The 15,929-nt window shown below is 39.0% G+C and overlaps 1 protein-coding gene across 1 annotated transcript; it reads right to left on the reverse strand.

Moving 5' to 3' along the window:
- Positions 1 to 11,589: 11,589 nt before the first annotated feature.
- On the reverse strand, positions 11,590 to 13,084 carry LOC131858926 (uncharacterized). Its single transcript, XM_059212412.1, has 2 exons — positions 13,029 to 13,084; positions 11,590 to 12,100 (listed from the first exon to the last, which is right to left on the reverse strand). The coding sequence occupies exons 1-2, from the start codon at positions 13,082 to 13,084 to the stop codon at positions 11,590 to 11,592; spliced, it is 567 nt and encodes a 188-aa protein (XP_059068395.1).
- Positions 13,085 to 15,929: the final 2,845 nt, after the last annotated feature.

Genomic DNA, 15,929 nt, shown 5'->3' on the forward strand with positions numbered 1-15,929 from the left:
AAACTGGCAAGAGAACTGATATAACATTGTGAACTAGTATATGTGAAAAAGTGAAGTGGTATGTTGGAATGAGAACCGGTATATGGGAAGTTTTGTATCGGGGTTTCATTTGGCATGACTACCAGTTGGTAGTCTCAGCTTTAGGGTTTCCGGTTGATGCATTCCAAGCCTATGCAATTCAACCGATGACATCTTGTGATGAGTTAGCATTGTAATGAAGATTAGATCGTGTTGCCATGACAACCTTATGTGTGTGAAGGGTTTCCTTGAGGATCTTGCATGAAGAAGTTTGATCCTATCTACCTCGGGAATGTTTGAAGTCTCTGTAAATGGTGGAGAGTGTGTGATGGGTTATCAACTTCCTAAAGTGACAAAGAATGAATGGTGGAGAACATCTTGAGATCTATTCAAGACTGTTGTATTCAATGTAGTATGATTAATGGTCAGGCTTGAACCGACTGAATTGTTAAACCTAAATGTTTAGGGTTTAGGGTTTATGCTTTCGACCTATCTATTTCCTATAAGGTCGATGATGTTTTTGATTTTGAAGTTGTTGGCAAATGTTTCATGTGTATCCAAGTGAAGACATACTTGATTCTTGCCAGACCAGAGAAGTGTGTTGATACCTATAGAGTGTGATTGCAGAAGCAAAGGAGCTAAAGAGGATCTACCTTGGCATTGTTTATTGTTATCAGATCAGTGTATTACCTGTTGACTTCTAACCATTTCAATAGTTGGAAAATCCCTTAACTAGGTAGCTTTAACAGGATTTTGTGTAAATCCTTTAACAGGGTGACTCAATTCAATGAGTTCTTCAAATCCTCTTGTGAGGTAACCTTTAAGAGGGTTCTAACCTTTAACCGGGTATTTAGCCATCCCTTAAATGGGTGATCCCTAGCAGAATCGATTCCTAGCAGAACCTATTGTAAAAGTCTTTAACCAGACTAGGCTCCTAATAGAGCGGACTTCAGAAGAGTTCAAAGAACAGCTTGTGGGTATTCATCCCCACCGTGGTTTTTTCCAGTTGGGTTTCCACGTGAAAAATCCTTGTGTCATGTGTGATGCTTTTCATGGGATGCTTTAATATTTTCTATCAAGTGGTAAAGCATGTTGAAACAACAGTCATTATATTTCTGATGATATATTACATGTTCATGCATACGGGTGAAGTGGAAATGAGATATTAGATTGTGTGGAGATCTAAGTGTTACTAGTTTATGTCTTTCACATTCTCAATGTGTTTTATCGATAGTGCCCTGATTTAGACCGGTGATACTATTTACTAGTTAAGTGCAGTCTTTGCAGTCAAATTGGTTCAGGGAAAGTTTTTTGCCTATACTGATTCACCCCCCCCTCTCAGTACCAGTTTGGTACTAACTGTTCATCATTATTCATCAATTGGTATCAGAGCATCCTCCAAGTCCTCTGTGTTGTAAGCTTAACTGCTTGAGGAAAATATCCTACTCTAATGATGAAGAGGGAAGGTGCAAAGTTCAACAGAGATAACTTTAAGATATGGAAGGACATAATGAAGATCTACATTAGAAGCATGGGTGCTCAACACTAGAGCTATGTTGAGAATGCTTATGTTATCCCTAGCGGTACTCTCACTAATTATCAAAGAAGAGAGATTCAGGAGAATGAGAAAGTCATGGAAGCCCTAATCAGCAGTCTATCTGACATTGAGTTTATTGATGTTCAGGATAAAGACAATCCCAAAGAAGTATGGGATGCTCTGGAGAATATCTATGGCGGTGATGAGCATGTGAAACAAGATAAGGAAGAGAGCCTTAGGGGAAAGTTTGAAGACATGCAGATGGTTGAAGGAGAGACCATTCAACAATATGGAATAAGAATCAAAACTGTTGTTGGAGACATCAAGAGTGTAGGAGGTAAAATAGATGATTCCACTATTTTTAGCAAAGTCTTGAGATCCTTGTTACCAGTCTATACATTAAGGGTTGCTGTTATTCAGGAGTTGAGGTCTATAGACAAGACAAAGGTATCCCTAGACTCCATCATTGCTAAGTTGACCACATATGAGCTAAATAATTATGATGGCAGTATTCAGAAGACTGAATCAGCCTTTAGAGCATCTGTTGCACCATCTAGAAAGGGAAAAGAAGCTAGTACCAATTGTGAACCAAGACAAAGTAGAGAAATGGATGATGAGGAGATCCTAATGGAATTTGAAGCTCTTCTTGTCAAGAGAATTCCTAAGGGAACTAGTAAATACAAAGGTAAGCTCCCCTTTGAAATGCTTTTCTTGCAATAGGATAGGACACATTGATGTAAGCTATCCTAATGGTGAAAATAAGGACAAACAGAGAAGTTCAAGAAGTTCAAAGGAGGAAATAGGAGAGCAGTTGATGAAGGTGTCACTGATGAGGAATTAGAAGATGAAGAAAGTGAAGACATTGTGTTTGTAGCAGTTAAGGAAGATGTGTCAGACAAGAAGACTCTTGTCTCCCACTTTGATAATTCCAATGAGTGGATTATTGATAGTGGTTGTTCTCACCACATGACTAGTGACCAGAGTAAGTTTCTATCTCTGGAAGAGTATGATGGTGGTGTGGTCCGATTTGGTAATTATGCATCATGTATGGTAAAAGTCATAGGGTCCATCTCTCTAAATGGAAAAAGCAGTGCTGATAATGTGTATTATGTAGAAGGTCTTAGACACAACCTTTTGCGTGTTGCCTAGCTAAATGATAATGGACTCACTCTGGAATTCAAAGATGGAGTGTACAAAATAAAAGGAAAGAGTGGTGAACTGATGGCCATCGGTATGCATACCAGAGGTAACTTATTTTAGCTGAATGCAAATATCAATACATGTCTAATGGCTAAGTTTGATGATAGCTGGATATAGCATAGGAGACTCTGCCATGTAAACTTTGATAATATTGTGAAGGCCAGTAAGATCAAGGCAGTTAGAGGATTGTCTGTGCTGAGAAAAATGGAGAATCCTTTGTGCAAAGAGTGTCAACTTGGGAAAATGTCTTCCTCAACCTTCAAAGGTAAATCTTTCACTGTAGACAATTTACTTGATCTTGTGCATACTGATTTGTGTGGTCCTATGAAAACTAGGAGTGTGAAGGGAGATAGGTACTTTATGATTCTCACTGATGTCTGCTCAAGAATGATGTGGGTTACATTCTTGAAAGATAAGTCTGAAGCTTTTGGAAAGTTCAAAGCAGTAGTCAAAAAGGAAAGCGGTAAGAGAATTAAGTGCCTAATAACTAATCAAGGAGGAGAATTCACTTCTAGTGAATTCAACAAGTACTATGAAGAGAACGACATCAAGAGGCAACTGTCTGCCCCCCAGACTCCACAACAGAATGACCTAGCAGAGAGGAACAACCAGACTGTAGTTGAAGCAACTAGAATGATGTTGATTCAGGGGAAGTTTGCTCACACATTCTGGAGAGAAGTGGTGAGCACTGCAGTCTACACTATGAACGCGGTACTCATCAAGAAAGGTAAGGATAAAAATCCTTATGAGCATTGGACCGGTAAGACACTAGTGGTAAGCTACTTTAGAGTGTTTGGTAGAAAATGTTATATCAAGAGGAGTGAACATCAAAGCAAGTTTGATGCAAAATGTGATGAGGGAATATTCCTAGGGTATTCCACCAAGAGAAAAACTCTCAAATGTTTCAACAATAGGACTCAAAGAATTCTTGAAAGTATCAATGTTAGAGTTGATGAAACTTCTGAGAAACCTAAGGAAACCGGCAGTGAGCAAGTGGTAGATGAACTAGTTGTAACCTTCTAGGAATTGGTTGAAAAACAACCTAGTACTGGCAACAGTGCTCCTACACCAGTAGATGCTAATGCTGATGAAGATGAAGATGAAGAAGAAAAGAAAGAGGAAACAGCTAAGAGAATTCCTAGGTATGTAAAGCTAAATAATGATCCAAAGAAGATCATAGGAGACAAGGATGCAGAAATTCTTACAAGAAAAAAGGCCAGAGAAAACTCTTGCATGATATTTGAATTTGAGCCTAAAACTTTCAAAGAGGCACATAAAGATGAAGACTGGATCAAGGAAATGGAAGAGGAACTTGACCAGATAGAAAAGAATGGCACATGGTCTTTGGTGCCCAGACCTGAGCATAAAAATGTCATTGGCACCAAATGGGTTTTCAAAAATAAGCTAAATGAAGATGGCATAGTGGTAAGAAACAAAGCCAGACTGGTGTGTAAGGGATATGCTCAAGAACAAGGAGAAGACTATGGAGAAACATTTGCTCCAGTAGCTAGATTGGAAGGAGTTTGTATGCTTATTGCATATACAACCTTCAAGGGATTCAAAGTATATCAAATGGATGTAAAATCTGCATTCTTGAATGGAATACTTGAAGAGGAGGTGTATATAGAGAAACCAGATGGGTTTTCCCTATCAGAAGATAGTGACATGGTGTGTAGGCTACATAAAGCCTTGTATGGATTGAAGTAGACACCTAGAGCATGGTATGAATGCTTACACTCCCATCTTGTGAAGATTAGATTTGAAAGAAAAAGTGAAGATAACAATATCTATTTGAAGTCAGAAGGAGATCAGATTCTGATCTGTGAAGTATTTGTTGATGACATAATTTTTGGTGGAGATGACAAGCTGAGTCATGATTTTGCAGATGAGATGAAGAAGGAATTTGAGATGTCACTTATAGGGGAGATTAAGTTCTTCATTGGACTATAGATTCAACAAATGAAAAATGATATCTTTATCACTCAGTCCAAGTATATCAAAGAGGTGTTGAAGACCTTTGGCATGGAAGACAACAAACTGGTTGGTACACTGATGGTGACCGGTTGTAAATTGTCAAAAGAGGATGACTCAGCATTGGTGAATGAGAAGGAATACTGATCAATGATTGGTAAGTTGCACTATGTAGTAAATAGAAGACTGTACATTGCACATGCAGTGGGCATTACTGCACGGTTTCAAAAAAGTCCAAGAGAATCCCACTTGGTAGCAGTCAAGCAGAGTCTTAGATATCTGAAGGGAACTATTGACTATGGATTATGGTATCCATATAGTAATGATTTCAACCTCAAAGTGTTTATAGATACTGATTGGGCTAGTAATGTGGATGACCGGAATAGCACAACCGGTGGTACATTCTTTCTTGGTGGTAGAATAGACTCATGGATGAGTAAGAAGTAGAGTTCTATCTCTTAGTCTATAGCAGAAGCGAAATATGTTGCAGCATTTATGAACTACACCCAGACAATTTGGATGAAGCATATATTAAGTGGTTTGAAAGTTCCTGTATCTGAACTGGTGAGTATATTCTGTGACAACACAAGTGTAATTAATATTTCCATGAATCCGGTTTTGCATGCTAGAACCAAGAACTTCAAGCTCAAGTATCATTTCTTAAGGGAGAAGGTTCAGAACAAAGAGGTTGTATTGGAACATGTTTCTAGTAAGGAGCAGTTAGAAGACATTTTCACCAAGTCTCTACCGAAGGCTACATTTACCTATTTAAGAGGTGAATTAGGGGTTCTACCCCTTCAAGAGGTGAACTAAAGGTGTGTTCTCCACATCAGTTAGGTATTACATTGATAAATCTTTTTCAGGATTGGTGTGTCGAAGGATGCTACTCCTTAAGGGGAGCAACATAGTGGAACATAGCTGTTTGTGCCTCCACTTTGGCATTGTTGTCAAAGGGGGAGAAGATGTGAAGCGAAAAAGATATCTACAGTATTGGGGACAAGATGTGAAGTAGAGAGATATCTTTGTATATTGACATCAATGCCAAAGGGGGAGATTGTTGGCATATGTGCAGAGCTTGATGACATGATGATATTGTATGTTGTCATTGATGTCAATATGCTGAAGTATGAACCAGTATATTGAAGTAAGAAAACTAGCAAGAGAACCGATATGATATTGTGAACTGGTATATGTGAAAAAGTGAAGCGGTATGTTGGAATGAGAACCGGTATATGGGAAGTTTTGTATTGGGGTTTCATTTGGCATGACTACCGGTTGGTAGTCTCAGCTTCAGGGTTTCTGGTTGATGCATTCCAAGCCTGTGTGATTCAACCGATGACATCTTGTAATGAGTTAACATTGTAATGAAGATTAGATCATGTTGCCACGATAGCCTTATGCATGTGAAGGGTTTCCTTGAGGAACTTGCATGAAGAAATTTGATCCTATCTACCTCGGGACTGTAAGAAGTCTCTATAAATGATGGAGAGCACGTGATGGGTTATCAAATTCCTAAAGCGGCAAAGAATGAATGGTGGAGAACGTCTTGAGATCTGTTCAAGACTGTTGTATTCAATGCAGTGTGATTAACAGTCAGGATTGAACCGACTAAACTGTTAAACTGAAATGTTTAGGGTTTAGGGTTTATGCTACCGACCTATCTGTTTCCTATAAGGTCAATGATGTTTTTCATTATGAAGTTGTTGGCAAATGTTTCATGTGTATCCAAGTAAAGAGATACTTGATTCTCTCCAGACCGGAGAAGTATGTTGATACCTATAGAGTGTGATTGTAGAAGCAAAGGAGCTAAAGAAGATCTGCCTTGGCACTGTGTGCTGTTATCAAATCAATGTATTACCTGTTGACTTCTAACCATTTCAACAGTTGGAAAATCCCTTAACCGAGTAGCTTTAATAGGATTTTGTGTAAATCCTTTAATAGGGTGACTCAATTCAATGAGTTCTTCAAATCCTCTTGCAAGGTAACCTTTAACAAGGTTCTAACCTTTAACCAGGTGATCCCTAGCAGGATTGGTTCCTAGCAGAACCTATTGTAGAAGTCTTTAACTAGACTAGGCTCCTAACAAAGTGGACTTCATAAGAGTTCAAAGAACAACTTGTGGGTATTCATCCCCATCGTGGTTTTTCCCAGTTGGGTTTCCACGTGAAAAATCAGTGTGTCATGTGTGATGCTTTTCATGTGATGCTTTAATATTTTCTGTCAAGTGGTAAAGCATGTTGAAACAATAGTCATTTTATTTCTGATGATATATTACTTGTTTATGCATATGGGTGAAGTGGAAATGAGATATTAGATTGTGTGGAGACCTAAGTGTTACTGGTTTATGTCTTTCACATTCTCACTATGTTTTACCGATAGTGCCTTGATTTAGACTAGTGATACTGTTTACCAGTTAAGTGCAGTCTTTGTAGTCAAACTGGATCAAGGAAAGTTTTTTGCCTGTACTGATTCACCCCCCCTCTCAGTACCGGTTTGGTACTAACTGTTCATCATTATTCATCAAGAGCTTCTTGTGCTTTATCAGCATTGAGATTTATTATGGCAAATAGGTTATAAAAATCTAGGTATAGGCTTGACTTAGAAAGCCATTATACCTGTTTGCATGGAGATTAGACAGTCACAAATAAGGAATGCCCCAGTTCACACTAGACTCATAGTGTCAACATATCCTTGGACAAGTCATAGCATTACTAAGAGACATTCCACACTAACTCATTTGACTGCAAAATTTGACGAAATTTTTTGATGAAAGATGCATAATTAGATGTTTTGTCAGATAATTAAAAATTTATGCTGATGTTTGTTGGAAATTCGATGAAAATTTCCAACGAAAATTTCCAACGAAAGTTCATCAGCATTTCGATGAACATTCGTTGGAATTTGTATGAATGTTTTTTTAATAAATAAAAGTGAGCTCGATGATTTATAAATGACTAATTTGATGATCAAATAAAATACAACTAAACATTAGATTTATGCTTGGACAAAAGTTATATGTATGTATGTATGTACACACACACACACATATGTATATATATATATATATACGTATACATATATATACACATTGTGTATAAATATAAATATATAAATATATCTTATATGTATATATATGTGTATATAAATATATATCTCATATTCATAAGATAAATATAAATATCTTATGTTAGAGCAATTGGGCCTTTACTTGATTAATTAAACAACATTTGTTTATTTATTTAGGTTCCCTTTATCTCTTTTACACTTAAGCTAACATTAGGTGCATAATAATTAGTTCTTTTATTAATTATTATGTGCAAGCCTAGGTTTTCCCTTTTAGTGTTTCTTGACCTATTAGAGGTTAATTTTCTTTTCTTTGTATTATTATCACATTACACATTTTTGGTGAATATTGAGCTCTCATCTTTTTGAGCATATTTTTTATGTATTTGTTTTTCCTTTGTTGCTTCCTTGCTTCTCCTTGTAACAGGTTTATTCAGCTTGCAGAGATCATTTGGGCTCCTTTGGTGTTGCATTTCTCAACTCTCACATGGTATCAGAGCTTCAGATCTACAACTACATGTTCTTGTTTTGAGTATTTTGCATTGGAAGCAGATTTGAGGTTTTTCAGAATTTTGTGTACCTAGGGATAGACCTTTTTTCTAAGCACTTTGGGCCTAAACAGACCTCACCATTGTGCTCAAAAGGCCCAAAAACTCTTATGGTCATATAAAACTTGACCATTTTTTACTCCTGAGCCTTTGGGGGTATTTTTTCTTCAGTACTAGGTCGTACGGCCTTGGAACACAGTTCGAGAACAAAAATAATCAAAAAAATTATTTTTTGCCTTTTTACGGCATGCAGGCCGAACTTTTATTTTTTACCAAAAAAAATATTTTTTGCCTTTTTATGGCATGCAGGCCGAACTTTGATTTTTTACCAAAAAAATAAAAAATAAAAAATAAAAAAAATCATTCAAAGGAAGGCAAAAAGTTTCTTTGTTTCAAAAAAATATCTTTTTGGGGTCCCTCGCCAGCCCCTGTTCCCCCATCAGCCCCTTGCCGGCCCCCACCGACCCCCATTCCCTGCTGGTCACCACAGTTCCCCATTGGCCACCCGCCCACCACTGCCGGTGCTCCTCCGTTGGAGCACCACCAGTGAGCCCCTATTGCACCTCTCTCTTGCCTTTGAAGGGGGGGTTGGTTTGTTTTCCATATCTTGAGCATACGAAGTCCTTTTTTTGAAAACGAATAGGCGTCGGAAATCTGGTTCCAAGCCGGACCTCGAGGTGTTTGAATTTGTTTCCAATTTTTCTATTTGATTGTACTTTTTTCCAGTCAAAGTGGGGTCTCTTTTCTACACTTTTGGGGCCATAGAATGTGCAAACGGACTCCGTTTTTTGAAAATGAAGAGGTGTTGGAAAGCTCTCAGCATGCTCTATTTATATATGTGATATTGTTTCTCAAATTTTTCATAAGTTACATGATATTTCAGTTTGAATTTTATTTTCTTGTGCACTACTTCCTTCTCATCAGTATGTACTAGGGTTTGGGTTTATCTATTGTGGGGTGGTGTTTTTTTCTCGCTTTCTGTCATTTATATTAGAAATATAGAACAACAAAACTCTCAAAACAAACAAACCCTTATGCATCTTTTGTCTATTCTGAAAGATCACATAATAAAAAAAACCAGAAGCAGGTGCAAGTGTAGAGTTTCATGATAGATCCTGTTGTTCACCAAAAGTGATAACCCAAGAACACCTGCAATTGATCTATGAAGTAGCCAATTCAATCTATGAAGAACTTCAGGGCTTGGACAACATGACAAGGATATGAATCCTTCTACTCTTCAGGCTCTGCAAAACCTAGGCAGGTATACCTTTGATGCTTAGAATTAAACCTATTACACACCTATGACAGCATCAACATAAACAGATAGATCTCACTAACGCTCCAAAACAAGAAGTTTATTGCAGATGGGCTAGATCTACACATAAAACTCAACTATACTTGAGCATGAGATAGATGAAACATTTCAAAACATAACACAAACTAAAGGTATTCTGATTGGATTTTAAACTGGTTTGAGAACCCCTTTAATTGCAAGATCAGTGCCTTATCCAAGGGAAACAGAGTCATACATCAAACTATAAATGAAAGCTTCGATTGCAAATCCATCTTCATTATTAAATATTCATGCATTAATGCCTTGCATAAATGCATTACTAAGATCATTCACAAAATCATCAGATCTTGAAACTATATTCCATTTTTTATGATTTATTGTAGAATTTAAATTCTTCCTTGAAGAATCCCCGCAAACAATCATAACTATCTCCTTGAGATAACAAATTTCATCCTCCTTGAGGATCTGATTTGATAAAATGGAAATACAAATCTAGAGACAATCCTGTGTGAATTTATGTATGCCTTACATACACAAGACCCTGCAACTAAAAACACCTATAGCAAGAATTGAACTCCATTATTGAAGGAAAAACCCTGCCCTGTACAATCTTCAAGAATGCTCAAAATTGGAAGCCATGAAAACTGGAGCCATTCTCACAGAATTCTGGAACCCTTACAACTGAGAAGAATTCGGAATAAAAAGAGGAGAGAAGAAAATCAAATCTGCAACTGAATTGCCAAGTGTCTCCTCTCTAACTGAATTCTGTTCCCGTGGAAACTGCTTCTAAAATATCTCACATTTGTCAAAATTAACTTCATAATCGGATTCCTCACTCCGAGAGCTTTCCGAAAACATATAACACATTATACTTTGGCCAAAAATTGGACCCTGGGCGAATTAATTCTCATCATGGATCCATCATTTAAATATTTCGAATTTCAATATAGTTTGAACTATATTATTTAATCATTTTAAATTTGATTTTTTGCCTCCATTTGTGCTCTGACGCCTTGCCACGTGGCGGCCTCTGATTGGTCGATGGGGTTGACCGGACGCCACCTGGGATGACACCTCATCTTCTGCCACTTGACTGCCACATCATCGCCACCGGGCTGCTTACTCGTATGCCACATCATCGCCACTGGGTGCCACCTCACCGGGACTCGCTTGCTGGAGCACTGACTGTACCCGCCACCTACGTGCCACGTGGACGGCTCTCGTTCACTCTCGCTATTTCGCGGGGTTTAACTTCGTGCATCTTCCTTTGTGAAATAGCGTGAGCCGTTGATCTCTCTCGAACATGCTCGCTTGTTAACCCGACCTTCATCTACAAAATTTCACCTCTTTGCCTCGAGAAGCGTGCCTAAGTGGGGTCCACTTGGTCTTTGTACAATCAACTCTTCCATCACCTCGAGAAATGTGCTCACGCGTGGGCCCGCCTTGGGCGCCCATGGGCACCTTGTGTCAAAAGCCTTTAAGGCTTAGACATTATATTGTTGTGCGCTTTTGCATATAAATATTAAAAAAGAACACTTCCCAGTGCATGTGGGATAATGATGTTAAGCCTGGAGCTTCATCTTTGAAGAGTTCTCTGGGTGACTGCTTATAAGTTTCGCTCGCCAGGGCAATTTGGTTGTATTTGCTCTCCTCCTTGCCCCGCAATGGAGTCTTTGGCTTACATCTTACTAAGCATGTTACCTCATGTCATTGCTAAAGAATCTGTGAGCATCAGGAAACTGATAAAGTATCTACTCAAGAAATTTTGTCAACTGTACATGCTTGGCTGTCCACTGTTCCATCATCTTGGCTTCCTTGATTTTTGCATCTCTTTGGAAACTAGAAAGTTGCTCTCTGCAATCAAACTCCAATTTATCAAGATATGTCATCTCTTCCTCTCTAAGGGCCCGAATTTTAGCACGCACTTCTTCAATTTTTTCTCTCCGCTTACGTGTTTCTCATTCAAGCTGTTGTTTGAGTCGATTGAGTCTCCAACTAGCCTCCTTTTTGTGCATTAACCAGGACTGCCGACCTTCTTCAAGATCTTTTAGGTTTTGGAAAAATGCAGGTAGCTGTTGCATGATACAGTTATCTGCTCCTTGTTTGGTAGAAGGTAAAATTGGATCAAAAGATACCATCTCAATTGGCTTATCTGATGAAGTCCAAGGTAAATTATGCTTGTTCTCATTCACTGATCCTCCAGAAATACCATTGATGATCTCTTTTTGTCTTGTAGCATCTTGCAGCCAAGATCTAGGGGCTATAACTTCAGATGCTGGAGATGCAGAACCACTTGAAACAACCGGACCACTTAATGATGGAAAAAGGGACAAGCTCACAGAAGGCGATGAATTCAGTTGAATAGATTTTGACAGGAAAGGATTCTCTCTCTCCAAATTGAATGCAGAAGTTGTGGTTTTAACATCAGTGCTACCGGCTTTTGCTTCTTTGAACAACGTAATTACCACGCTACAGGAAAAAATTATATTATTTTTTTAGCCACATAGAGGAAGTTTGACTGGTATTACACCTGTTCAATGCAATTTAAACTTTGTTCTTAAAGAAAACATCGCCTTCTAATGATCACGCAGGGAGCATGATGCTTTAGACTTGCCAATGTATTTGCTTGATGGTTTCTAATGCTGCTCCTAAACTCCACACAGCTCACCACTTAACTCCGTGCAGAGGAAATATTCAAGGCTCGGCTACACTCCATAGCCACGTAGAAGATGCAGTTTGCATTGTCTTCTCCCACCATACTCCACGCAAGGGAAATATTCAACATTGAGCACCTTAAATCTTCAGTCTTCCACCATCTACGTTGACATCAATCGACATACTTTCCAGGAGACCACGCAGCCTTGTTAGAGGAATATGGGGGCATGTGAGGAGGAGGAAATTTGATGCAAATTTGCCATTGAATTCAGCTGAGTGTTGTTTGCTGCTCTCAATGCCCAATCAACACTCTTCTTTGCTCTATGATACTCATTATTACTTTAGCTTAAAACATTAAGCTTTAATCTGCCTCCCCCTTTTCTTTACCACGTGAGATGCTAAAATCTTTTGCAAACCACTTTAGCCACTGTGCTGCCTTGGAGGTCTATTTTGCTGCACACGAGGAGAAGGAGATAACCAGAATTTGCTTGTTTCAAAAGCTCTTGTAACTTCAAGACATCTGCCAGCCCATACTTTATTTAGTCTTCAACTTAACATCCTTCCTCATCCACGATGCTTGGGGCTTTATTTGGCATTTGATTTGGGGCTTCCTGGAATCTATTCACCATGCTTAAAATCTAGATTGTATCGCCCACACCTCAGGGATACATCTCACGAAACTCAAGTCAATGGACTCTTTAGTGATGGCGTGCGAACAATCGCATATGTTTCATTGCCATACATGACATCAACCCGCTGAAATGCACTGAAGTTAGAAACCAGCTGAACATCGCCCATCTCAATATGTTGTATTTTCCTAATTGGGATATTGTCCACAAAGAACCCAGTGATTTCAATTCCAAAGAATGCTATTCTCACGGAATTCAGTTGCGGGATCGAACTAAGGTGGAATCTCTCTTCTCGGCCTATATGAACACTTCCATTCCCATGAACATTGGTCCGCAAAACATTCAACATAAACAAATAATGACACTACTATGCAAGCCTATATCTTTATGCATCATAAAGTCATGCACTAAGAGCATTCTCGCCACAAAATCAATGCACAGGCGTGAGCCAGGTCGGGCCCTGAAGTGGGTCTGACTAAAAAAAATTTCGTTTTCAAGCTACTGACCTCTGGAATATCTTCACGGACCTCAAATATACCTCTGGGAATGATCGGCATCATTTTCGGATCATAAAATTGCATTTTACATCCTTCAGGCAATTACGCCACAATTTTCGCCTTTAATCGTGATGACGTAATTTTCAATGTGGTCAAAACACCTTTCTGGAGCTCGCCGTCTGACAGGCATGTACTTTGATATACAAGGATGACATCTACCAAATGGTTTCTCAATACGAGTCCCGAGTGAAGAGATATTAATTTTCGAAAACGGCCAACTGGCTTTGTCGACACTGCGGACCTGATGAAGTCAATGTTCTGGCAACACATGATGCCTTTCTTAAAAATATCAAAAGACCTCCGTAGGCTCTCAAATTCGGAACATAGGTACCTTTAAGTACATATTAAACCTTTGAATTCTCAGTTTGATCACCAGACTGACAGGACGCAAATGGCGCGCCCACCAAAATGGCTACATTAATCGATCTAACACTGGAAATGCGGATAACTGAAAATGATGGCAAAATGAGCTCTTTTGAAAACCGATCAAACGGATTGGTAGAGCCTTGAAATTTGAAACGTAGCTCATCATTTATACCAACATCAGCCTGGAACAAACATTATGGCATGACGCTTATAGAGGCAAGTTTTACACCTATGCGAAATAGGGCTCCGACTAGCTGTCGAAATAGGGACTTGCCAAAACACACGAACTGCAAACGGAATTGGCTTCAAAAACTGAGCAAATGGATTCGTTAAGACTTGAAAATTTGCGAGCTCACTCACATTTATACATAGAATTGAATCCAATTTTAATTTCTTCATGACGATCAACAGGGAAAAAGATGTAATCACTCAAAGTAGGCTACTCAATAAAATCTGCATTTGTGCCTAAAATGCACTTCCAGCTCACCCCTCAAAACGGGTACCTCATAAACTTATCCAAACTGAATTTTGAAAGTTGCCACACACTAAATAGGCCAAATGAAAGGTGTGGGACATGAATCCCGAGCCTTACCCTCTGAAAATCAACTGGCTCCATTTTACCCCCTCGCAAACTAGGCCCTTCAAACTGACTCGTTTAGGTATGCAGAGCAAATTTTGGATTGGGCCTCTAAACTTGACTCAATTTTTATCAGTCCCAACAGATCCTTTAGTTGAGTTGTTGACATCATACAACTATCACACCTAGAAGCCTCGCATCATGAGGCTTCTCCTGGCATGAGGGTTGTAGTCTTATTTGGATGAGGTTTAGCCTCTATTGCAACATTCTTATTAGCTTCTTCATCATAGAAAAAAGATGGATGAGACCATGGGTTTGCTCTCTTTGCATGTCTTCGATAGTCTTCTGTTTCACCTTGATGAGTTGCTCACTCCTCACGCTATGTGGTTGAAGTTTGAGTCTCTCTTCGGGAGGGTTAATGAGATTCAAGCATTGCAAATTGAGCTAGAGTTGGTTTCCTTGTCACCATTGAGGATTTTTTGAACAAATTCAAGACTACCTGATCTATTCTCTAAGGGTGTGGCAAGATCAAGATAGACATAGAGTGCATTCACTTGATTCTTTTGAAGCTTCAAAGTCATTTTCAGTTTTTTGCCTCTACTTTCTACTCCACCATGGATGGCTTGGGTCCTTGTTTCACCATGCCTACCTTTGATGTGTTTTGTGAGCGTTTGTCTCATGAGCAGTCTCACCTTTCTCAACTGGACATGCTCTTAGGGTCCAAGAAGAAAGCTTTGGTTTTTCAGTCCTCTAAGGAGAAGCAAAAGTAGAAACCAAAGCCAAAGAAGAATTCTACAGGCAGTGAGCATTCCTCAAGCCACCTGCTAAGTCTGATTCTAAACCACCATTTCCTCTGAAACATGGGAAATCTTCATAGTCTGGTGAGTCTTCCTCCAAGACTAAGAAGAAATCAGGAGACACTCGTTGTTTTTGTGGCAAAGAAGGACATCCAGTTTCTAGGTGTTGGAAATGCTTAGAGGCTTTAGAAGAAGCCATGCAGCAGCATCACACCTCCTCACCTTAGGCATCTTCTCCTTCCACAAGGAAAGGTCATGCTCTCACTACTCAAGCTTTGACCTATGGGTCCACTTGGATATTAGACTCTGGTGCTTCTCACCATATGACTCACACTCAGCACTTGGTTACTTCTCTTGCCTCTTGTGGTACTTCATAGATTGCAGTGGGTGACTCAGTTCAACTTTTAGTGTTGGGTTCAGGTTCTGTCTCTTTGGATGGGGGTACTATGTAGGATGTTCTAGTTGTCCATTACATCTCGACAAACCTCCTGTCCATTTATCAGATTTGCCATTTTGTCTCTAGTAAGACAATTAAGTTCTCACCACATGATGTGGTTATTTGAGACCTCCATGACTTTGATTTGGTTGTGGCTACAGGGAGTGTTGATACTGCATCTCATCTTTACAAATTTTATGGATTTGAGCCCTCTATGGGTGTAGGTTCCTCTCTTATAGCACATGTAGATTTAGTGAGTAAGCTTTGTCATGAGCGGTTGG

This window comes from Cryptomeria japonica, chromosome 2 (assembly GCF_030272615.1).
Source record: "Cryptomeria japonica chromosome 2, Sugi_1.0, whole genome shotgun sequence".
Lineage (NCBI taxonomy): Eukaryota > Viridiplantae > Streptophyta > Pinopsida > Cupressales > Cupressaceae > Cryptomeria > Cryptomeria japonica.